We start from the raw sequence: 22,988 nt of genomic DNA, 5'->3' as shown, positions 1-22,988 counted from the left end.
TGAGGTGGCACCTAACAATATCAACATGACCAGACCTAGCCCATGCCACATGGCACCACTTCTAGGGTGCCTCTCTCCTGTCTGCCACAAAGGGACAGACGTACAGGGACAGCTTACCAGGGTCACCACCCTCATCTGCACCTTTCCCCTTTCTTCACTCTCTGAAGGTGCCAGATGCTATTGCCAAATGCAAACAAGCTGGCATTACTGTCAGAATGGTGACAGGTGACAACATCAACACAGCCCGGGCCATTGCCACCAAATGTGGCATTCTGACACCTGGGGATGACTTCCTGTGCTTAGAAGGCAAAGAATTCAACCGGCTCATCCGCAACGAGAAAGGCGAGGTGGGTCCTGGGTAGGGGGATCCAGGAACTCCCCTGACGAGGAAAAGGCGGGTTCCAGCATAAGACATCTGGGTCATGTGCGGGAAAGTGGGTGTTTTCTAAAGTGAAAGCTATTTATAGTGAAACATCTCCTTGTACCAAAGCTGCTCATATGGTAACATTGGGAGTTGCTGGCCGGGCACGGTGGCTTATGCCTGTAATCCCAGCACTTTGGGAGGCCGAGGCGGGTGGATCACAAGGTCAAGAGATCAAGACCATCCTGGCCAACATGGTGAAACTCTGTCTCTACTAAAAATACAAAAATTAGCTCGGCATGGTGGCATGCACCTATAGTCCTAGCTACTGGGGAGGCTGAGACAAGCTTGAACCTGGGAGGCAGAGGGTGCAGTGAGCCGAGATCGCGCCACTGTACTCCAGCCTGGGCAACAGAGCGAAACTCCGTCTCAAAAACAAAAAAATGGGAGTTGCTTGTGAATGAAGCTGGTGAGCTCACTAGCTATCTTTTGAGACAGTGTCACTAATTTTTCATGTCTTTCTGCTTTTTCAGTTTTTTTTACTGACTTCCTGCTAGCCCACCCCTCCTGTGTCCCTGCCCTTTGGCTAACAGTGGCTAAAGGAGAATGTGGTCTGGCAGTGGCACAGATCCAAGCTTCCTGAGCTACATAGAAATCATACCTAAGACCTCCGAAGCACCACTTTACCCACCCGAGCCAACAGCCAACCCTGGCCCACCTCCCGTTAAAGGTCTGGGAAATGGGGGATTGGCTCCCAGGTAGGGACTTGGGAGGAAAAAGAAAAAAAGCAGGGCCTGAATGGTCATCATCCATGAATCTACCCTTGGAGACTGGTTGGCTGTTTAATCTCTGCTGAAGCCAGAATAACACTGTCATGTGGGACTGTGGCGTACCCAATCTCCCAGTGGCTCCAAGTATATGGAGAAGCAAGACTTTCCTGGATAGCTTTTCTGAGTTTGACTGATCCAGGTGTGGTCTGGTGTTGGCAGGTAGAGCAAGAAAAGCTGGACAAGATCTGGCCTAAGCTTCGGGTCCTGGCGCGATCTTCTCCCACTGACAAGCACACTCTGGTGAAAGGTGAGGTTGGCTTCCAAATAGGTGCCTGCAACAGCTGAAGGCAGGCCAGGGCAAAGACAGATAAGAACCACCAGCCAAAGTCACTCTCCTGTCCAAATAGGGAGGTCCTAGGAGATCTCCCAGGCTATTTGGGGAGAACATACAGTTAGCAAACATCCGAGCCCTTGGTGAGTATGACACACAATAAAGTTGTTGGGTTTTAATTTTTTTATTTTTTGTTTTTATTTTTGGAGACAGAGTCTTGCTCTGTCACCCAGGCTGGAGTGCAGTGGCACAATCTCGGCTCACCGCAATCTCCGCCTCCTGAGTTCAAGTGATTCTCCTGCCTCAGCCTCCTGAGTAGCTGAGACTACAGGCGCCCACCACCATGCCTGGCTAATTTTTGTATTCTTAGTAGAGACAGGGTTTCACCATGTTGGCCAGGCTGGTCTTGAACTCCTGACCTCAGGTGATCTGCCCACCTCAGCCTTCCAAAGTGCTGGGATTACAGGCGTGAGCCACTGCACCTGGCAAGTTGTTGGGTTCTTAAAAACATGATCATGTCTTATTTACCAATAGTACTGTGAACTAGGCAGGGCAGGTATTCCCATTTTACAAATGAGGAAGTTTGAGGCTGAGAAGACAAGTAACTTACCCAAATTGCCCAGCTGGTAGGTGGAAATGGTGCAGTTTGACCCCTAGGTCTCTGCCTTGAAATCCATCCAATGTGTTATTCATAGCTGCCCTAGGGTACCAGATGAGGACAAATGTAGTTCAGTGCTACCCATGAAACAACTTACTGCCCTTGGGTGGTTCCTGTAGAACCTCTAGGAAAGGGAAAAGGGAAGGAAAGAGGAAAGTAGAAGGAGTGGCGGGTGGTAGAACTGAGGGGTGAGGGAGACCAGAAAACCTCACTGTGGTGTGTCTGTTTCTCCCAGGCATCATTGACAGCACTGTTGGGGAACAGCGGCAGGTTGTGGCTGTCACTGGTGATGGCACAAATGACGGACCTGCTCTGAAGAAAGCGGATGTTGGTTTTGCCATGGTAAGCTCAGCACAGCGTCTCTCTGATTGCAAGCTGCCTTCTCCATCAGAAAGCCAGGTCCGGCTTCTGGTTGCCTGCTGCTTGCTACACCGGCATAGCCCACGGGGTGCTTTTTTGTCCAACTCCATCTCTCCTATCTACCTGGTCAATCGTTATATATGTAATTGGGGACCCATCAAGTATGAAGAGTAGATCAGAGGGAGGGAAGTCATGAAGGATCATATGCAGGAAAGCCAGACCAACATAAACTTGCCCATAAACATGTGATGTTGTCAACTGGGCAAACTCTAGAAGATTCATGTTTCCTATGGGAAGCGCACTGTGTGGCTGACACCACTGGGTACTCTGCTTTTCACTTCTGAGGCCAAGAGCATCAGAATCACTTGGAAAGTTCATTTAAAATCACATGTTCCAAGGCTCCGTATTTCTGTTTTTCATTTAACTTTAGAATTATATATTTCTTTTTATTCCACTTTTAGAAGAAATAATAATAAATAATAATTTTTAAAAGAATTATAGATGTCTAACTTCCTAATTTATAACTTTCGAATTTTATTTTATTTATTTATATATTTATTTATTTATTTTGAGACAGAGTCTCACTCTGTCGCCCAGGCTGGAGTGCAGTGGCATGATCTTGGGTCACTGCAACCTCTGCCTCCCGGGTTCAAGCAATTCTCCTGCTTCAGCGTCCTGAGTAGCTGGGATTACAAGCATGCACCACCACACCCTGCTAATTTTTGTATTTTTTAGTAGAGATGGGGTTTCGCCATTTTGGCCAGGGGGTGTCTCGAACTCCTGCCCTCAAGTGATCTGCCCACCTTGGCCTCCCAAAATGCTGGGATTACAGGCATGAGCCACCACACCCAGCTTCTAATTGTATTTAACTTCCCTGATTTTATGTTTGTATCCCTTAAGCTGAAAATTTTGATTCCTAATGGCATTAACATGATTATTTTTTGTTTTATTCTAAAATATTTCAAGTGGTTACAAAATATCAATAGTATTAATAATACAATTACTCTGCCAAAAATAATTCAATATTTTTCTTATAGTTCCTTTTATCCATAGGTATATGCTACCAGGAATGTGCCATCAAATTATTGTTTTTAAGGCATTTGTAACATTTTTTTGTGTGCACTTGTGCCACCAAGTGGCGACCAGATCATTTATATCATGTTACTTTCCATTTTAGAGATTGCTTTTTAGGCCAGTGTGGTGGCTCATACCTGTAATCAATCCCAACACTTTGGGGGGCCAAGGGGCAAGGAGCACTAGAAGCCAGGATTTTGAGGCAGGCAATATAGTGAGACTCCCATCTCTAAAAAAAAATAAAAATTAGCCAAGTGTGCTGGCACATACCTGTAGTCCCAGCTACTCGGGAGGCTGAGGTGGGAGGATTGCTTGAGCCCAGGAGTTCAAGGCTGCAGTGAGCTAAGATCACACCTCTGCACTCCAGCCTGGACAACAGAGCAAGACCCTGTCTCAAAAAAAAAAAAAAAAAAAAAAGAAGCGAGAGAAATAAAATACATGATTCTAAAGTCAAATGTGCAAAACAAGGTATATTCATAGAAATCCGGCTTCTACCCTCGTTGCCTTTGCCTTGTTGCTTACCTCTTAATTCAATAGGTAATTTTTTTCTATCATTTTTGGTTTATTCTTCGGTTTGCTCCTTTAAAATATAATCAAATGCGGGCCCGGCATGGTGGCACATGCCTGTAATCCCAGCACTTTGGGAGGCCAAGGCGGGTGGATCACCTCAGGTCAGGAGTTCAAGACCAGCCTGGCCAACATGATGAAACCCCTGTCTCTACTAAAAATACAAAATTAGCCCAGCATGGTGGTGCCTGCCTATAATCCCAGCCACTCAGGAGGCTGAGGCAGGAGAGGAGACTCACTTGAACCCAGGAGTCTGAGGTAGCAGTGAGCCGAGATCACACCACTGCACTCCAGCCTGGGCAACAGAGCAAGACTCTGTCTCAAAAAATATAAATAAATAAATAAATGTAATATATTTATGGCCTGCCCCCTTAGATAAGTGATACCATACCATAAACTCTTTTTTCTACCTTTCTTTCTCCACTTAACAACATAACTTGGAGATTATTTCATAATAGTGATTATAAAGCTGGGCGATATAGAGAGACCCCCATGTCTACAAAAACTTTAAAAATTAACCAAGCAGGATGAGCAAATGCCTGTAGTCCCGTTACTCAGGAGACCAAGGTGGGAGGGTCACTGGAGCCCCAGATGCAGAGCTTGCATTGAGCTGAGTGCCACTGCACTCCAGCCTGGACAACAAAGCAAGACCCTGTCTCGAATTTTTTTTTAATTTAATTTAAAAAGAAAATTTTGAACAAAGATGAAACTTTGGAACTGTGCTGCCATACTACTGCTCCTAGAACAAATGCAGAGTTTCTCAACAGTGTCGGAATGACATGAGCTTAAATGAGATACTGGCAGTGGCAACAGAAATGTAAGAATTTGGAGGTAGAATAGACAGGATTTGCTCTCTACCTTTTAATTAGTTTCTAAGGTTGAGGGAGTAGGAGGGGAGGGTGCAAGGGATATCACAGATGACTGTAATTCCCAGTCTGGGCTCAACAGTAAGGTTGGTGACATCAGGCCCCAGCCATCCTTTCTATAGAGTGACAGTGACACATTTGCTCTTTGTTTTCTTTTGTGTGGCTAGTGTGCCCTGTAGTATTTACACCAAAGTCTGAAGCTTCCTGGAGGTCAGGAAACGGAGCCTGGGCTTTATCCACTCCCTCACTATTTTCCCTCCCATCTTACCTCAGGGCATCGCAGGCACAGATGTAGCAAAGGAGGCTTCAGACATCATCCTAACAGATGACAACTTCACTAGCATTGTGAAGGCAGTGATGTGGGGACGAAACGTCTATGACAGCATCTCCAAGTTCCTGCAGTTCCAACTCACTGTCAACGTGGTGGCCGTGATTGTAGCCTTTGCTGGAGCCTGTATCACTCAGGTGAAGGGGGTGTGGGTGGGCTGAGACGGGAGGGATGAGTCAGGGGCTAAGGAATATGGGGTGGAGGGTACGGTGTGTTTACTGAAGAGTAAAGACAGGGTTTCCCTGTGACGTTGGGACAGGAGTTAGCTCTTCCAAGTCCGCTGTCTTCATCTGCTTATGTGGAATGATGGTAACTTACAGGCCTTCGCTTAGCACTTACGTGTCAGCCACTATAATAAGCATTTATATGCACTATCTGTATTCTTCAAAAACGACCTTGTGAGGTAGGTATTATTATCCCCATTTTACGGGTGAGGAACTTGAGGCTCAAGGAAGTTAAGTAAGTTTCTCACAGTCACTCAGCTAGGAAGTGGCCAGATTCCAAGTCTAGGTGGGTCGTGGGAGCTAGGCCATCGACAGGGCAAAGGTGGGCTGGTTTCTGAGAAAAGCTAAAAGGACTGGTTCTTCTTCCCACCAGGATTCCCCACTGAAAGCTGTGCAGATGTTATGGGTTAATCTAATCATGGACACTTTTGCTTCATTGGCCCTGGCCACAGAGCCCCCTACGGAATCTCTGTTGAAGCGGCGCCCCTATGGCCGAAATAAGCCTCTGATCTCACGCACTATGATGAAGAACATCTTGGGCCATGCGTTCTATCAGCTCCTTGTCATCTTTATCCTTGTCTTTGCGGGTGAGCCACTTTGGGGGTGGGCTAGCAGCTGGGGTGCTGGTTAGAGGTGGAGGCAGAGAAAGAAGGTAGTGTGAGAGCAAGCACACAGACCAGGAATAAGTGCAGCTTCACCTCCCAGTGCTTCCTGTGCTCTGCTACATGGTGCATTATGCTACTGTACGTACTCATACAGTACTCTGGAGTACAGACAGTACTGTGTGTACCGTGTGTACTGTATGTACTCAATAATAATTTCACAAGGGAGGCTTTATTCTTTCTTTCTTTCTTTCTTTCTTTCTTTTTTTTTTTTTTGGAGATGGAGTCTCACTCTGTTACCCAGGCTGGAGTGCAGTGGCGCTAACTCCGGTCACTGCAACCTCCGTCTCCCAGGTTCAAGCAATTTTCCTGCCTCAGCCTCCCGAGTAGCTGGGATTACAGTCATGCGCCACCACACCCGGCTAATTTTTGTATTTTTAGTAAAGACAGGGTTTCACCATGTTGGCCAGGATGGTCTTGATCTCCTGACCTTGTGATCTGCCCACCTCGGCCTCCCAAAGTGCTGGGATTACAGGCATGCGCCACCACACCCGGCCTATTTCTTTCTTATAGATGCAAAAAATTAAGTTCAGGTCCCATAATGAGTACATAGTTGCACTAAAATTCAAACCTGTGATTGCCTGACTCCAGCGCACATAGTCTTACTACCATGCTGCACTACATGAGAGCAGGTATCAATGCAGCAAACTGAGAGGGAAGGTAAAATAAGACCAGAACTAACATTTGAAATATGTAATAACAGGCCGGGCGCGGTGGCTCAAGCCTGTAATCCCAGCACTTTGGGAGGCCGAGACGGGCGGATCACGAGGTCAGGAGATCGAGACCATCCTGGCTAACATGGTGAAACCCCATCTCTACTAAAAAATACAAAAAACTAGCCGGGCGAGGTGGCGGGCGCCTGTAGTCCCAGCTACTCGGGAGGCTGAGGCAGGAGAATGGCGTGAACCCGGGAGGCGGAGCTTGCAGTGAGCTGAGATCCGGCCACTGCACTCCAGCCTGGGCGACAGAGCGAGACTCCGTCTCAAAAAAAAAAAAAAAAAAAAAAAAAAGAAATATGTAATAACAAGTACAACAAGAAATTAGCCAGGCATGGTGGTGCACGCCTGTAGTCCCAGCTATTTGGGAGGCTCAGGTGGAAGAATCACTTGAGCAGGAAGGTCCAGGCTGCAGTGAACCGTGATCATACCACTGCACTCCAGCCTGGGCGACAGAGTGAGACCCTATGTCAAAAAAATAAATAACTAGTACAGCTCAGATATTGATCAATTAGAATGGACACCAGCCATAAGCAAGCAGTATAGCTGTACCAACACATTCTGACTCTTAGTTCAGACCACACTTAACCTCCAGTGCTTCTCCTCTCCCCACTAGGTGAGAAATTCTTTGATATTGATAGTGGGAGGAAGGCACCTCTACATTCACCACCCACCCAGCACTATACCATTGTTTTTAACACCTTCGTGCTGATGCAGCTCTTCAATGAAATCAACTCCCGAAAGATCCACGGAGAGAAGAACGTCTTTTCAGGCATCTACCGCAACATCATCTTCTGCTCTGTAGTCTTGGGCACATTCATCTGCCAGGTGAGATTCTGTCTGCAGTTGGGGCAGGAGATCTGGGATGACAAAGGGCAGAAGCTGGGAGCCAGGGTTGCCTACATACCTAGGAAAAGGAATGAGGGAATTATGGGGACTGGGACAGGGCTCCCTACATACCTAAGAAAAGGAATGAGGGAACTGGGGGACTTTGGGATTCCCAATTTGCTTTCTTTTGCCCATTGCTCTAGAATTGGAGCCCAGTGTGTCAAGAGCTCCAGTGCAGGGTAGCATGTTGACTGGAAATAAAATAATACTTCTAAAATCATTTCATGATCTTTCTAAACACACAGAAATTTCACAGAGTGACCAGAAGAAGTGTCGTTCTCTTCTAGTCCCTTTCTGTGGCTCCTGTCAGCCTATATGAAATGTGCATGCACATCTAGTATAGACTCTCCCTGTCCCTGCCTCTTTGTTCTGAAGGGCTTATGATAAAAAGTGTTGTGCAACTCAGAGAAAGAGAAGTAATGGGATTGTACACATATATTACATAGTCAGCCCAGCTTGCACTCCTCCGGTACGAGACTATGAGCTGACTATGTAACAGAAGAGCTCCTGTCCCATCCCTCAGCGGGGTACCTCCCTTTATTTGTCCCCATCCTCAATTCCTTTTTTTTAATTTAATTTTTAAAATGGAGATGGGATCTCACTCTGTTGCCCAGGCTGGTCTCAAACTCCTGGCCTCAAGCAATCCTCCTGCCTCCCAAAGTGTTACTGTGCCTGGCCTTTTTTTCTTTTTTTCTTTTTTCTTTTTTTTTTTTTTTTTTTTTGTTTGAGACAGGATCTCTCTGTCTCTCTGTCACCCAGGCTGGAGTGCAGCCTCAATCTCCCAAGTTCAGGCAATCCTCCCACCTCATCCTCAGTTCCTCACTCCACCACTGTACCTTCTCCTTGTCACTAACTGGCTTTTAGTCACAGGAAGCCTCCAGCTCCCCTAACTCCTCCAGATCGTCTGTGAATCATAGTCACAGTAACTATGTCTGTCTCCCCGTCACAGTGCTCTGTAAAGGCTGTTTTTGTCTGTCTCCCCTTTGAGATTTCTTCTTTTCCCTTCCCCTGCAAGCAAATCAGGACTTGCACCCAAGGATCCTGAGGCAGTGGGATGATGTGGCTTTGGGGGCCTTGGCTGGAGGGCCAGCTGCCTGTTAGTCATTTCCTTGATGGTGGGCTGCCCCTTTCTCTGTTCTAGATTTTCATCGTGGAATTTGGGGGTAAACCCTTCAGTTGTACAAGCCTCAGCCTGTCCCAGTGGTTGTGGTGTCTCTTCATTGGGATTGGAGAACTTCTTTGGGGCCAGGTGAGTACCGGCACACCCTCCTGGTGCATTCTCACAGCCTGCAGACCTCTCCTCCTCTACAGGAGATGGATCAAGCAACTGTGGAGACCCCCCAGCTCCTCCTCTTCATCTTCTCTTCCTTCCTCCCCACCCCCACTCAAGTTTTCAAGTTCTTGCCATCTCATAGGATCTCAAGGTGGAGTGATCACTTCAGAAGTTTCAGAATTCTTCTCTAACCATGCCTGGAGGTAGAAAAATCCCTTGGCTTCTCTGGGACAGAAACTAAACTTTTCAATGGAATTTTGCTACAAAAAAATAAATATAATAACGGTCTTAGAAATAGAAGAGTTTACAAGACATGTGTCTTTATTCTCATGAGACAGCAACCTGGCTGTGGGCTGCCAGGCTGACATAATTCAGGGCTCCCAGCCTCTTCTGTTTCTTGCCATGGCTTTATCTGGGTGGAATGCTTAACTCTTACCTGAGATAAATTCAGATTTACAAGATCTCTAGAGTAGCAGTGTGGCGTGTGGTTGGACTCTGGGAATGACTGTCTGGGTTTGAATCCAACTCTTTTTTTTTTTTCCTGAGACAGAGTCTTGCTCTGTCACCCAGGCTGGAGTGCAGTGGTGTGATCTTGGCTCATTGCAAACTGCCTCCTGGGTTCAAGCAATTCTCTTGCCTCAGCCTCCCAAGTAGCTGGGATTACAGGCACCCACCACTGCACCTGGCTAATTTTTATATTTTCAGTAGATACAGAGTTTCACCTTGTTGGCCAGGCTAGTCTCAAACTCCTGACCTCATGATCTGCCTGCCTTGGCCTCCCAAAGTGCTGGGATTACAGGCGTGAACCACCGCGCCCAGCCCAGTTCTCCTTTTTTTTTTTTTGAGACGGAGTTTCGTTCTTATTGCCCATGCTGAAGTGCAATGGCGCGATATCGGCTCACTGCAACCTCCCCCTCCCAGGTCCACGCCATTCTCCTGCCTCAACCTCCCAAGTAGCTGGGATTACGGTGCCTGCCACTACGCCCAGCTAATTTTTTGTATTTTATTAGAGACAGGGTTTCACTATGTTGGCCAGGCGGGTCTCAGACTCTTGACCTCAGGCGATCCACCTGCCGTGGCCTCCCAAAGTGCTGAGATTACAGGCCTGAGCCATTGTGCCCGGCCTCAGCTCTCCTTTTTATAAGCTGAATCATCTTGGGCAAGTTACATAACCAATCTGTGTCTCAGTGTCTTCAACTTAGGAAAACAAGGTCATTGTTAATTAGTGAATCAGTTACTATATAGAAAAGACTTAGATTAATGTCTAATACCTTATAAATACTCATTCAAATTTTAAGCTATTAAGATTATAATAGTATCATCAAGTCTAATAGTTGCACTTCTTCCTTAATACCGCTTTACAAACCTCCCTCATCCTCTGCTCTGGCCTGGGCTATGCCTGTCTTTACAGACCCCAGGTCTCTGCAAACAATCCCTTAGTGCCCAGCCACCCAGGTAATAGACACTTTGCCCTAACTGGCCTCGAAGAGCTCTTTCTGGACCTTCAGGCCTTCCCCCCTAAACCTGCTAGTTATTTATTTTACACCTAGATGCCTCCCTGATTAATTTCTTTTTCTTTTCTTTTCTTTTTTTTTTTTTAAGAGATGGGGGTCTCAGGCCATGCACAATGACTCACGCCTGTAATCCCAACACTTTCGGAGGTCAAGGCGAGCAGATCACCTGAGGTCAGGAGTTTGAGACCAGCCTGGCCAATATGGTGAAACCCCGTCTCTACTAAAAATACAAAAAAAATTAGCCAAGTACGGTGGCACGTGCCCGTAATCCCAGCTACTTGGAAGGCTGAGGCAGAATTGCTTGAACTCAGGAGGCAGAGTGCAATGAGCCGAAATCATGACACTCCACTCCAGCCTGGGTGACAAGAGTGAGACTCTATCTCAAAAAACAAAAAATAAAGAGATGGGGGTCTCACTGTGTTGCCCAGGGTGATCTCGAACTCCTGGGCTCAAGGAATCCTCCTGCCTCAGCCTCCCAAAATGCTGGGATGAATTACAGGCATGAACCGCTGCACCCAGCCCTCCCTAATTAATGTCTGACCCAATTCCCTCCACCCTGTTCTTTTTGGTGAATATATATATTTTTTAAATCAGTGAGTTCCTAAAGCAGTTTTATGCTTTGGTAAAGCTTGGTTGTTTCACCTGTTGTTTGAAACTCTGTTCTGGCTCTTGCCTCACATGTGGCCATGGGGCCTTATGCCAGACAGCAGCCTTCCTTCTGTATCGCAGCAGCTCTTTCCACATTCAGAAGCAGAGCTCTAGCATTCTTCCCATTTCAAAACACTTGACTCCATATCAGATTGCCCTTACAGTCCCTCTTCCCCACGTGAGCCCTGGCTACTCCTCATCTTGTCTGGAAAGAAATGACTGACAGGTGCTGAGCTCACCGGGAAATTTTATTTTGAATTTCAAGCCCAACGTACTGCTCCTTGTCTTCTGATAATACTCATGTGTCCCTTCTTCCATGGACTATCCCATCCACTTCCTCATCTCAAGCCCAAGAAAACTTTCGATATCCTTTCACGAGAGTTTGTAACACAGAAACTACTTTGCATATGGCAACTAAGAAAGGGGTCATTCATTTCCAATACCCTTCTCAACCCCTTCCCATACATATACGATATCACCATCTTCTCCCCAGACTGTTTTCCCCCAGGTCCTGGTCTCTGTCCCTTCCTACTGCATACCATGCAGTATAGTTACGTTAACCTTAAAAACAGATTGCAAAATGGAACAGAAGAAATGAGACAGAAAGAGAAAAATGAAGTATATGACCAGGCAGATGGCTGGTTGATTACTAGAATATAAGCTCTCTTTTGTGTGTGTTCATAAATACAGAAAGCCTTCCTAAGAGCCTGACCACTGGTGGGCACTTGGAGAATGCTTGCCTGGATGGATTGGTACTTCTGTCCACTGCTTTTCCAGTGGGAAGCGTGGTAGGACAAAGAGTAACCTGCCCAAGGGCCTGGCTCATGTAAGTTGACTGACAGCTCTTCTCACGCTGATTCTGATGTCTCCCTCTTCACTGCACTTGTTTTCAGTTCATCTCCGCAATACCTACGCGATCCCTGAAGTTCCTGAAGGAGGCTGGGCATGGCACCACCAAAGAGGAGATCACCAAGGATGCTGAGGGGCTGGATGAGATTGACCATGCTGAGATGGAGCTGCGCCGAGGCCAGATCCTCTGGTTCCGGGGCCTGAACCGTATCCAGACTCAGGTACTCTGATAGTGGTCTGTCCTTCCCTTGGGAGAAGAAGCTTCCCATATTGGAAGGTGTTGGGAGGGCAGCAGTTCTTGTTGGCCAGCATCTCTTCCCTTCCAAAGGCTCACTACTGATGGGCAGCCCTAGATCCTCAGCTTCAGGACAGATAGGCAAAGGGATCTGTGTGGGGTCCTCTGAGAGGAGAGGAGTCAAATGACCTAGACCATGGGAGGCCATTAGCATAGTCCTTTAGCTCTGGGTTGACCCTAAAGCCCACCCTTCTATCCTCTGTCAAATGGGCAAGCTTCAGCATAAGGTCTCTTATGCTGAAGGTCTCAGGTCTCTTATGTTCAGTTTTTCCCTCCCTTCAGAAGGAAGGAGTTAGACAATATCAATATGCCAACATACCCAGCATTCACTTAATCTAGCTTCCACACACTGCCATTATAGGAATAGATGCTATCTGGAAGGGTCTTTGTAAAAGAAACTCACCCTGTTATATCTCTCCCGTTCAAAGTGTAAGGCCATGGTGGGGAACCTGATGGTTTCATGTGTAAAAATGACAATAGTCTGTTGATGTCTGAGCATCTTTTGCAGGATTCAAACTTGGCTTCCTGACAAGGAGGAAGCAATAATTTCTTCAAGCGTCTTCCCTTCTTGCAATTTCTGAAATGGGATAGAAGCCACCCCTGCTGCTCTTATATCCCCTGCCTATAGCCCCACAATAACTTTTTTTTTTTTTCCACTTTCCATGCATCAATTGTAACTACTTTCTCCTGGGTGAATGGGCTGATCTAGGCATTGATAATTCTGTCTTCCCCTGCTCTCACCCCACATAGCTTTATTGTTTTAATCCTGAGATTTTCCATCTGAAAAACACTGTAAATTCCAAGATCTCAAGGGTGGTCTCCAGAGAACAGGTGTATTTCTCTCTGCTGATTGGCTGGAGATCTTCTAAATAAGTTATTAAGTTTCACTGTCTAAAACTGGCCTTGCAAATGTTTTAGAAAGTTCCCCAGTCAGCCAGGCATGGTAGCTCACGCCTATAATCCCAGCACTTTGGGAGGCCGAGGTGAGTGGATCACCTGAGGTCAGGAGTTCGAGACCAGCCTGACCAACATGGAGAAACCGCATTTCTACTAAAAATACAAAATTAGCTGGGCGTAGTGGCACATACCTGTAATCCCAGCTACTCAGGAGGCTGAGGCAAGAGAATTGCTTGAACCCGGGAGGCAGAGGTTGTAGTGAGCCAAGATCGTGCCATTGTACTCCAGCCTGGCCAACAAGAGCTAAACTCTGTCTCAAAAAAACAAAAGGCCGGGGGCAGTGGCTCATACCTGCAATCCAGCACTTTGGGAGGCCGAGGCAGGTGGATCACCTGAGGTCGGGAGTTCGAGACCAGTTTGGCCAACATGGTGAAACCCTGTCTCTACTAAAAATACAAGCCAGGCATGGTGGCACATGCCTGTAGTACCAGCTACTTGGGAGACTGAGGCAGGAAAATCGCTTGAACCCGGGAGGCAGAGGTTGTAGTGACCTAAGACCACGCCATTGCACTCTAGCCTGGGTGTCAGAGTGAGACTCATCTCAAAAAAAAAAAAAGAAAGAAAGTTCCCCAGTCAACCCCACCTCCTTAGTATATAAGAGAGATAGATGAAGTGAATATTCTAAACTGCATACCTAGTAGGAACTTATCTCGTATAGGCAAGACAACAGATAGAAAAGTGGAAAAGAGGCCGGGTGTGGTGGCTCACGCCTGTAATCCTGGCACTTTGGGAGGCCGAGGCAGGCAGATCATGAGGTCAGGAGTTCGAGACCAGCCTGGCCAACATAGTGAAACCTCGGCTCTACTAAAAATACAAAAATCAGCTGGGCGTGGTGGTGGGCACCTGTAATCCCAGCTATTCGGGAGGCTGAGGCAGGAGAATCACTTGAACCCAGGAGGCTGAGGTTGCGGTGAGCCAAGATTGTGCCATTACACACCAGCCTGGGCAACAAGGCAAGACTCTGTCTCAAAAAAAAAAAAAAAGAAAAGAAAAGAAAAAGAAAAATGGATTGCAGACTCACTCTGCACCTGACTATACTTCCAGGCGGGTGCTTTTTCTGTCTGCCAGATAAACATTCCAGGGTGCTGTGGCTGTCTCACCTATCCAGGGCGATGCAGCTCCCTGGGGACACAGGTGCTTCCTGGGGAGGCCTGAGCACTTCTCCGTGTTGCTGGCCTCACATCCAATTGGGCAGGCATTGGAGTCCGGGCACTGCCTGGAGCTCACCAGAAGGTGCTTTACACAGCGGTCCTCGGTTTGTCTCTCAGAGGGCTTGGTCACCTCTGCCGTGAGGCTGGACTGCAGCTGTGGTGGCAAGTGACCAGATGTCACTGAGCAGCCTGACCATGGTCTAGGCGGCGCTTGAATGCATCCACTTGGCTTCCTTTGGTCATTGAGTTTCAAGAAGACAGACTCCAGGAGGCGAATTGGCCAGGATCAGGCAAAAACAATCATGCCGGAAAAGTGGCGGAAAAGCTAGAAGCTCTCTCAGTGAAGGAGGAGACCAAGGAGGATGCTGAGGAGAAGCAATAAATTGTCTTATTTTATTTCCTTTTCCTCTCTTTCCTTTCTTTTAAAAAAAAAAAATTACCCTGCCTCTCTTTTTTAGTTTGTTTTTATTCTTTCATTTTTACAAGGGACATTATATAAAGAGCTAAATTTTAAAAAAAGAAAAGAAAAAGAAAAGTGGAAAAGGGCTAGGTAGGGAAACACTAGGGTTCCTTTTCCCTCTCTCGAGTTCCTCCTCCCAGAAAGAAAAATTCCAGCGGGACCTGCACAAAGTGCCTCGTGGCATCCAGAGTCCCCATGCCCACTCCCTACCCCACCCCACCGTCCAGGCTGCTGAGTCCAAGTACCCATAGAACCTGGCGCCTTTGGCTCCCATCTCTAAAGCCCCCAGTGCTTTCCTGTGGGTCTGCTCTTTCCGAAATAACCTGTCTTTGCTTTTCTTTTCTCCAGGATCAAGCACTTCTTCTACTACATGATTTCTTTTCTCCTAGCCACGATTCCCTCAGTCCAGTGCCTCCTTGCTCCTTTCCAGTCTTCTGTCCTGGGAGGCTGAGATTTATGGGTCTTCCTTCCCCTCCACTACCAATTTCTATTTCCTTGACTATGCACCTCTCTATAAGGTCTTTTGGTTTCACTGCCCACATAGCTTTAGGTATACTACCTTTCCCCATTGGTGGAATGTGAGGCAGTTAGGCCACAATAGCATTAAAGCCTAAAGTGAGGCATGTTCAAGATGCCACCGTGACCAAATTCACACCATCCCAGGATGCACCTGACTCTGGAAGCTGATGAGGCTAATGATGCTAACGTGTACCTGGATCCCTGAGGTCCGCTCCCAACATCAACCCTTCAACCTCAGCTGGGTTCTAACAAAACCCCCTGTCATCTCCACGTTGATCTTTGTTGTCATTCTCATCACAGTGCTTTGGTATGGGAGGTGTTAGGAAACTTAGAGACTAGAATTGTGAGGGTTGGGACCTTGTAACTCCAACAAGCACCGAAGAAGGTATCTCTACAGTCCCTTCTTCTATGGAGCTGGAATCACCACCCACCCCCCAACCCCAAGTGTAAACCCTCTCCTCCTGCAGGTTCAAGCTCCTCAGTCCCAGGGAACTAAAACTGAATAATGTGAGGAAGCAGTGGTGTTTCAGCTCAAACTGTAATCTGGATCCAGAAACTAGCCCTAAACAGCTCATGGCTTCTCAGGAAGCTTTATAAAAGAACTATCTCACTCATATTCTGCCTGCTTTCTCATCTTCCCTCCTGGGAAAATGAAGTCCAGTTAATGGAATCAGCACCTTTCCTACATTCCTGGTAGATTAACCCTTGGCATTAAGCAGATAGATATTTCTAAGATTATTCTACCAGTTTCATGAAGGCTAAAGGAAATTCCTTTTGATTTCATCCCTGTTACTTAGGGGTCATGGATAAGGATGGTAGAGTTGATTGAGGCCCTAGATCAGGACCATTGTCAGAAAATGAATGGCATGGCCGGGCGCGGTGGCTCACACCTGTAATTCCAGCACTTTGGGAGGCTGAGGAGGGTGGATCACAAGGTCAGGAGTTCGAGACCAGCCTGGCGGGCATGGTGAAACTCCATCTCTACTAAAAATTAAAAAATTAGCTGGGCGTGGTGGTGCGCACCTGTAGTCCCAGCTACTCGGGAGGCTGAGGCGGGAGAATGGCTTGAACCCAGCAGGCAAAGGTTGCAGTGAGCCAAGATAGTGCCATTGCACTCCAGCCTGGGTGACAGAGCAAGACTTTGTCTGAAAAAAAAAAAGAAAGCAAGAAAATAATTGCCTCTATCTCTAAGGAACAGCGCACTGAAAACCAGAGACTACTTGTGTAAGTCTCGAACTGTAGCTATTTCAACAACCGCTAACCAAAACCTATTCCTCCCCCTCCCTCAGTCTAATTGCCGAGTTACTGTCAGCATTTCTGCCAGACATTTCAGAATCTCTAATGCATTAATGCACTTAGTAGCATTCTCTCTAGTGGGCTTGGCCACTGGGCTCTTGAGCTCCACCCTGCCTACTTCAGCACAGGGAAGGGATAACTCAGACAAGATACCCAGAGGAGGATGAGCCCCCAGCAACTCATGGCCCAGGGGCCTTTCCATCATGGCCACTTGTATATTGGCTACTACACGGCCCCGTTTTTTCTTTAAACACATGAGTTATTTTCCTGGAAAATCTGCAAAAATAGGTAGTCGATTGAATTGATTAAGAGGTTCCTGAGCCTTGAAATTCAGTAATACATAATTTGCCTTCAGAATCTTAAATTGTTTACCTTATTTTTAAGAGTACAGGTAAAAATGGGCCTGTAGGTGGAGGTTGCAGTGAGCTGAGAGCACGCCACTGCACTCCAGCCTGGGCGACAGAGTGAGACTCCATCTCAAAAAAAAAAAAAAAAAAAAAAGAGTACAGGTAAAAACAATGAACAATCTGTCTAGCTGTTAGGAGTGATGGAGTGGGGAAAAGTCCCTTCAAATTTTAAATACTCTTGGCCCCCTCTACACCTCAAATGCCCACCATGGATTCAAAGGGAAGAGAAAACTAGATTCTGGCTGGGCGTTTGGGACTCCCTGGCAAATTGTTCCCTAAATGAAGTATGATATGCAATTAACGTTTTTCCCCTTCTCCTCACCATTGCTTTGTGTGGGAGGGAAGCTCTCTCTAGCTGTCTCCTGTCCCCTTTTCCCATCTACTTCCATCCCCACTTCCCAAACCTTCCATGACCCTCCCTTCCTATTTCTTCACCTCTCCGACTGTGGAGCAAAGCTGTCTCACTCTCTGATTCTTTGCAGATCGACGTAATTAACACATTCCAGACGGGAGCCTCTTTTAAGGGAGTCCTAAGGCGACAGAACATGGGTCAACACCTTGATGTAAAACTTGTTCCTAGTTCATCCTATGTAGCAGTTGCACCAGTCAAATCTTCCCCCACCACTTCTGTTCCTGCTGTTTCATCTCCTCCTATGGGCAGTGAGTGATAGTCTATTATGATGCATGATTTGCTAAAATGACCACAAGACAGCACGTGGCATCCACTTTAACCAACCATGGTTATCTTTTCTTTCGGTTTTTCCCTTTGATATTTTGATTTAAGGGAAGAAAAGACAAAAATCCCACTCTAAAACCAGCCTGTGTGCCCTCGTATTTTATTTTTGTAATGTAGAAAAGCTATTAAACCTTAACTGTTTTAAAGACAATAATTCTGTTTTCTGATTGTTCCCCTGCATTGCTCGTTTCTTCCTTTTCTTGAGTTTTGTTTTGTTTTGCCTTTTTTGTTTGTCTGTTTGTTTGTCGCTTTGCTGGGATATGTTGTTGTTTCTCTCCTCTTCTCCTGCTCCTTTGAGTCTGAACTCTACCTCCTAAGCTTCGATGTGAGATTAGGCCAAATGAAAACCCAGGAACTTTCTTTACATGGGGTCAAGGTTTGGGATCTTTTGAGGAAAGGAAGGAAGGGAGCTAATGTGCCTGTGGGTGTGTTTTGACTAGTGGACTTGTCATAATTGAGCCAATATTAAACTTGGTCAATAATAATAGTCCATTTGGCTACCACTGTATTGCCAACTGGCAATTTTAGCATAAAAGTTGTAGCTGGCCGGGCACGGTAGCTCACGCCTGTAATCCCAGCACTTTGGGAGGCCAAAGCGGATCATGAGGTCAGGAAATCAAGACCATCCTGGTTAACACGGTGAAACCCCATCTCTACTACAAATACAAAAAATTAGCCAGGCGTGGTGGCAGGTGCCTGTAGTCCCAACTACTCAGGAGGCTGAGACAGGAGAATCAACTTGAACTCAGGATGCAGAGGTTGCAGTGAGCCGAGATTGTGCCACTGCACTCCAACCTGGGCAACAGAGCAAGACTCTGTCTAAAAAAAAAAAAAAAAATTGTAGCTATAGGTGAAGAAAAGAAGGTAGGTCAGTTCAAAATGTATATGGTTGAATATCCCCATTTTTTTACTTTTCAGGGACTCCGGTTTAAAAATCAGTTAATCTTGGCTGGGTGCGGTGGCTCCTGCCTGTAATCCCAGCACTTTGGGAGGCCAAGGTGGGCAGATCACCTGAGGTCAGGAGTTCCAGACCAACCTGGCCAACATGGCGAAACCCTGTCTCTACAAAAATGCAAAAATTAGCGGGCAATGTGGTGTGTGCCTGTAATCCCAGCTACTTGGGAGGCTGAGGCGGGAGAATCACTTGAACCCGGGAGGCGGAGGTTGCAGTGAGCTGAGATCATACCATTGCACTCCAGCCTGGGTGACAGAGCAAGACTCTGTCTCAAGAAAAAAAAAATCAATTATTTCACATCAAGGTGGGAGAAATATATAAAAGAGTCAAAATAACGTTTTTTCTTCATTTACTAAACTTTTAGGAGTTTCTGAAGAGGAGTCCCTTTTATTTTGCTTCTCCTTTTCTCTAGTTTGATTGTTTCTCCAATAGCCGGCACTTTTTTTGCGAATAAAGTTTCAGGAACCCCTTTCTCAGCCCGACTTTCCATTGGAATGTTATCAACTCACAACCTAAGAGCTGGTGTTCCCATTGGTAGATTCTTGGATTCTTGCTAATGCTTATGCCCTCTTATTCTTGGTCATTTTCCCTTCCCCAAATGGGACTCAGAGAGGAGAGAGAAGGTAGCCAGCTCTTTGCTGATAAGTGGGAAGGAGTTTATCTGTATTAAATATAATGTGGGTTTCAAATATCTGAGTGGTCAGTCTGTTCCTTCCTCCCCCATTCCCAACCTCACCCACTCCCACCTCTGGGAAGGGGCTGAAGAAAGAACAGTCGCCTTGTCTGTGGTTCACATGATCACGGACTGTGCGGGTTGACCAGACTTAGATTTGTTTTGTCTCTTTAGCCAAAGTGTTCTGATGGGGGTGGGACTTATAGAGATACATACAATTTCTTTAGGTCAAAAAAACAGGCAAGAAAGAACTAACAAAGTCTTGCCCTGCAAATATCCAGGAACCTCTCGCACCCGTTCTTTCATATTCCTCTCTTAATTCCTTTTTTCCTTCTAGTTCTGCCATCCCCTTCTAACTAGCTTCTGTTCTGTTTTAATCATCCCTTTCTGGTAGGAAGAGTTAGTGTCAGATATCCTGATGGTTTGATGGTGGAAGGAGACTAAGCAGAAGACTGAGCCTACTGGGATCTTGTAGAGGAGCTGGTAGAGGGTGTGCTCCAAACCCTCAAACACCAGAAGATCAGAGGAGAGACGGGCCACACCTGCTCTTTCTCCAGCTGTCCTTTTTTAGTTGGAGCTCCTAAAAGTTATAGCCATACATTTTAAAACCCTCTTTCCCATTCCAGATCACCAAATGAAACCAACTGTTTGTCCAACCTTCTTTAGATAGATCTCTAAGATTTCCCTGCATAGGGAGGCCCTAATCCTTTTCTCCTGGTTTCTGATAAGAGCAGAAAACTGCCCGGTGTGGTGGCTCACGCCTGTAATTCCAGCACTTTGGGAGGCCGAGGCGGGTGGATCACTTGAGGTCACGAGTTCGAGACCAGCCTGGCCAACATGACATGGTGAAACCCCGTTTCTACTAAAAATACAAAAAATATAGCTGGGCATGGTGGCAGGCGCCTGTAATCCCAGCTACTCTGGAGGCTGAGGCAGGAGAATCGCTTGAACTCGGGAGGCAGAGGTTGCAGTGAGCTGAGATCACGCCATTGCACTCCGGCTTGGGCAACAAGAGCAAAACTCCATCTCAAAAAAAACAGGAGCAGAAAACTACGCAATGTTCTGGCTGAGGAAATGGAGTCTTCACCCGCCCACTCGTTGAGCTGCAGAGAGTAGCCCTCAGCACTCATACCCAGTCTCCTGAGTCATGAAAAGAGTTGCCCTTCAACCAGCCACTTCCACCTGTAGGCCAGGGCCCTAGAAGAGACATTTCCCCAAGGTTTTGAGAAATAATGACCAGGGAGGGAAGGGTTGACTGGCTGTGTGGAGAGTGCTCAAAGCTTTCTGTGCACCTACTTCACTAGCCCTGTCTTGTCCCCATACACTGCTCATGCACCAGGCATCATGCTCCAGGAAAGGGAGATGCCAGCCCTGGGTGGATTGGTGGTGATATGGTGTGTGGTTGTTCATCAGCATGTGTTCTCTGAGGCCAGTGCTGGAGTTGGGGCATCCTGGCACAGCCCCATGCCCTCTCCTCCCTCCCCCTTCTCTCCACCCAGCAAGCCAGCTGGTCACCCCTAGCTCTCTGACCCCTCTTCACATGAGCTTCCTTACAGGTGGCTGGTTTCCCTTTAGATTCCAGAAGTCCTGCAGTCTAGCTGGATGACTGTTTCTTGCTCCCCAAAAGATGTTTCCCGTATTTTTTCCATCTACCCATCCCCAATTCACTTTTATCTCCCTCATTGTTTACCTGTAACAGTATTATTGGTCACCGCAACAGGTGAGAGGAAAAGCCAACAAACAGGGCTCCAGACCCTCACTCCAACCCCAATTGTTGCAAATTTATTTTCTATAGTGGACTTCACATGTAATTTTTTCATAAAGTATTCAATTGAATGGAAGCAGGAAGTTGAAACTCACTGATATTGAAGATAATGTACTGGTGGATAAAGGCACCTGCCCTCCTGTGATAGCTGGTAGAAATTTTGAGATCTTGAAAGCATATGGAAAATGTGAGCTATGTCATCACTCCTGACAGTGACGGCTTTGATGGGGTGGGATGGCTTTGGACCCATCTCTTGGCCAGTGTATCTGTGCCAGGGCCAAAGGAGAAGGCATTGGGTTTGGACTCACTTAATCCAAATTGCCTTGCTCTGAGATTTTATGTAGATCAATGAAAACTTGAGACTTCCTGAAGACCAGATGGAGCCCCCATTCCATCTGATCTCACCTAGATCTGGAGCAAAGGCAACATGACAGGTAAAATTCCCCCATCAGATGGTCAAATAGGAATCAGATAATAAAAATGTGGTCCTCACTTTCTGTTCAGCATGGTGAGTGTGTGCCTATGCTCCCTGATTCCTCTTAGCTGAGGTACTGAGCTGATGCTATTGAGTGGCAAGGAGTCCTTTGCCTTCTGAGCTTTGAGCACCCTCAGTCCTGGGTGGGCTGTAGTAGAGTGGGGCAAGATAAAGAAAGCCTTAGCCAGCAGAGACACATTCTCCTCCAGAGAAAATAGACCAGCAGTATTGATAGTGAGCCGCCTTTGAGTGGTATTTATGAAAGTTCTGTATGGTGGTAGGAAGCACTGAAACAGGTAATCCAAACAGTTAATTTGGCTGACTCTTTGTATCCTCTGCTGTCTCCAAATTCTTGCCTATTCTCCTGGGATATACTTTTTGCTTAAACAGCAGAGGAATGAAAGAGGTACCTTACTCTCACCTTCATCACTCCTACCCCCCCAACCTCAACAATTTCCCCCACATTACTCCCATTTCTTTTCTGAGTGAAGATTTTTGGGACAAGACTAGGATCAGCCACCTTCCAACAACTAAAACTGTCCTATAACCATTTACCTTTCCCCTGGCCCCTCTCTCTAACTTCTTGGAGCTCCAACCCTCTCCCTCTACCCCAATTCTACCAACCCTGATTCTAAGCCATGCCTCAGAGAGACCTACAGTTCAGAAAAGCAGAGCTGCCAAAATTGCTGGTGCCTGTGGACAAGCAAAAGCTGTTCACAGGAATCAATTATTGTCAGTTTTTTCTTCATGACTCTGAACTGACCGAATCCCTTCCTTTTTGCACAGTAGGACAGAGACTATGACACTGGGCAATGCATCTCCTTTTGCCCAGTAAAACCGCACAAACTGCACATGGTTTCCTTTCCATCATCCTCTTCACCCACCCCATCAGAAAGGCCACTTGTTTGTAGCACCGCCTCCTGAGTTAGGTTTCTCTCACTGGTCCCTTTCATTCCCTTCTCCACATAAGACTACGCTCCTCTTCACAATTTGGAAACAGCTGGAGAAAGCAGCATGATTGGGCACCATTGCTGTGTATCAGAGACATGAACGTGCATTTGAATCATGAGAGCCAGGTCTTTTCTCAATAGGCAGGAGGAAAGCATCTTTTGACACCTGTATTTTATCCACTTCTTCTAGGGAAGGGGCTGAAGGAGTGAAGTTCTGTTATTTGCTGGGAGGGGACACAGTGGTGGTCGTGGGATGTAAA

The 22,988-nt window shown here is 46.6% G+C and overlaps 2 protein-coding genes and 1 non-coding gene across 12 annotated transcripts in view; all 3 read left to right on the top strand.

Moving 5' to 3' along the window:
• SNRPE (small nuclear ribonucleoprotein polypeptide E) overlaps positions 1-22,988 on the top strand; it is a 196,244-nt gene that overhangs the window by 38,439 nt on the left and 134,817 nt on the right. The gene's annotated exons all lie outside the window — the stretch shown is intronic.
• Positions 1-22,988, top strand: part of ATP2B4 (ATPase plasma membrane Ca2+ transporting 4) — a 115,845-nt gene that overhangs the window by 87,723 nt on the left and 5,134 nt on the right. For 6 of the 10 annotated variants that reach the window (XM_050762695.1, XM_050762648.1, XM_050762666.1 and 3 more), the window contains 8 exons: positions 168-347; positions 1,351-1,438; positions 2,356-2,462; positions 5,261-5,452; positions 5,913-6,126; positions 7,534-7,745; positions 8,947-9,054; positions 12,134-12,310. In XM_050762695.1, the coding sequence (XP_050618652.1) occupies positions 168-347; positions 1,351-1,438; positions 2,356-2,462; positions 5,261-5,452; positions 5,913-6,126; positions 7,534-7,745; positions 8,947-9,054; positions 12,134-12,310 (1,278 nt within the window). Of the gene's footprint in view, positions 1-167; positions 348-1,350; positions 1,439-2,355; positions 2,463-5,260; positions 5,453-5,912; positions 6,127-7,533; positions 7,746-8,946; positions 9,055-12,133; positions 12,311-17,656; positions 17,835-22,988 lie in introns of all 10 variants that reach the window. The other 4 variants (XM_050762723.1, XM_050762704.1, XM_050762714.1 and 1 more) reach the window with 2 other exon arrangements.
• LOC126945465 (small nucleolar RNA SNORA77) lies at positions 14,353-14,477 on the top strand. Its single transcript, XR_007722457.1, has one exon. It is a non-coding gene; the product is annotated as a small nucleolar RNA SNORA77 (small nucleolar RNA).

The sequence above is a fragment of the Macaca thibetana genome, chromosome 1 (assembly GCF_024542745.1).
Source record: "Macaca thibetana thibetana isolate TM-01 chromosome 1, ASM2454274v1, whole genome shotgun sequence".
Classification (NCBI taxonomy): domain Eukaryota; kingdom Metazoa; phylum Chordata; class Mammalia; order Primates; family Cercopithecidae; genus Macaca; species Macaca thibetana.
Note: the sequence above shows the minus strand (reverse complement) of the source record. Positions and strands in the feature narration are given on the sequence as shown.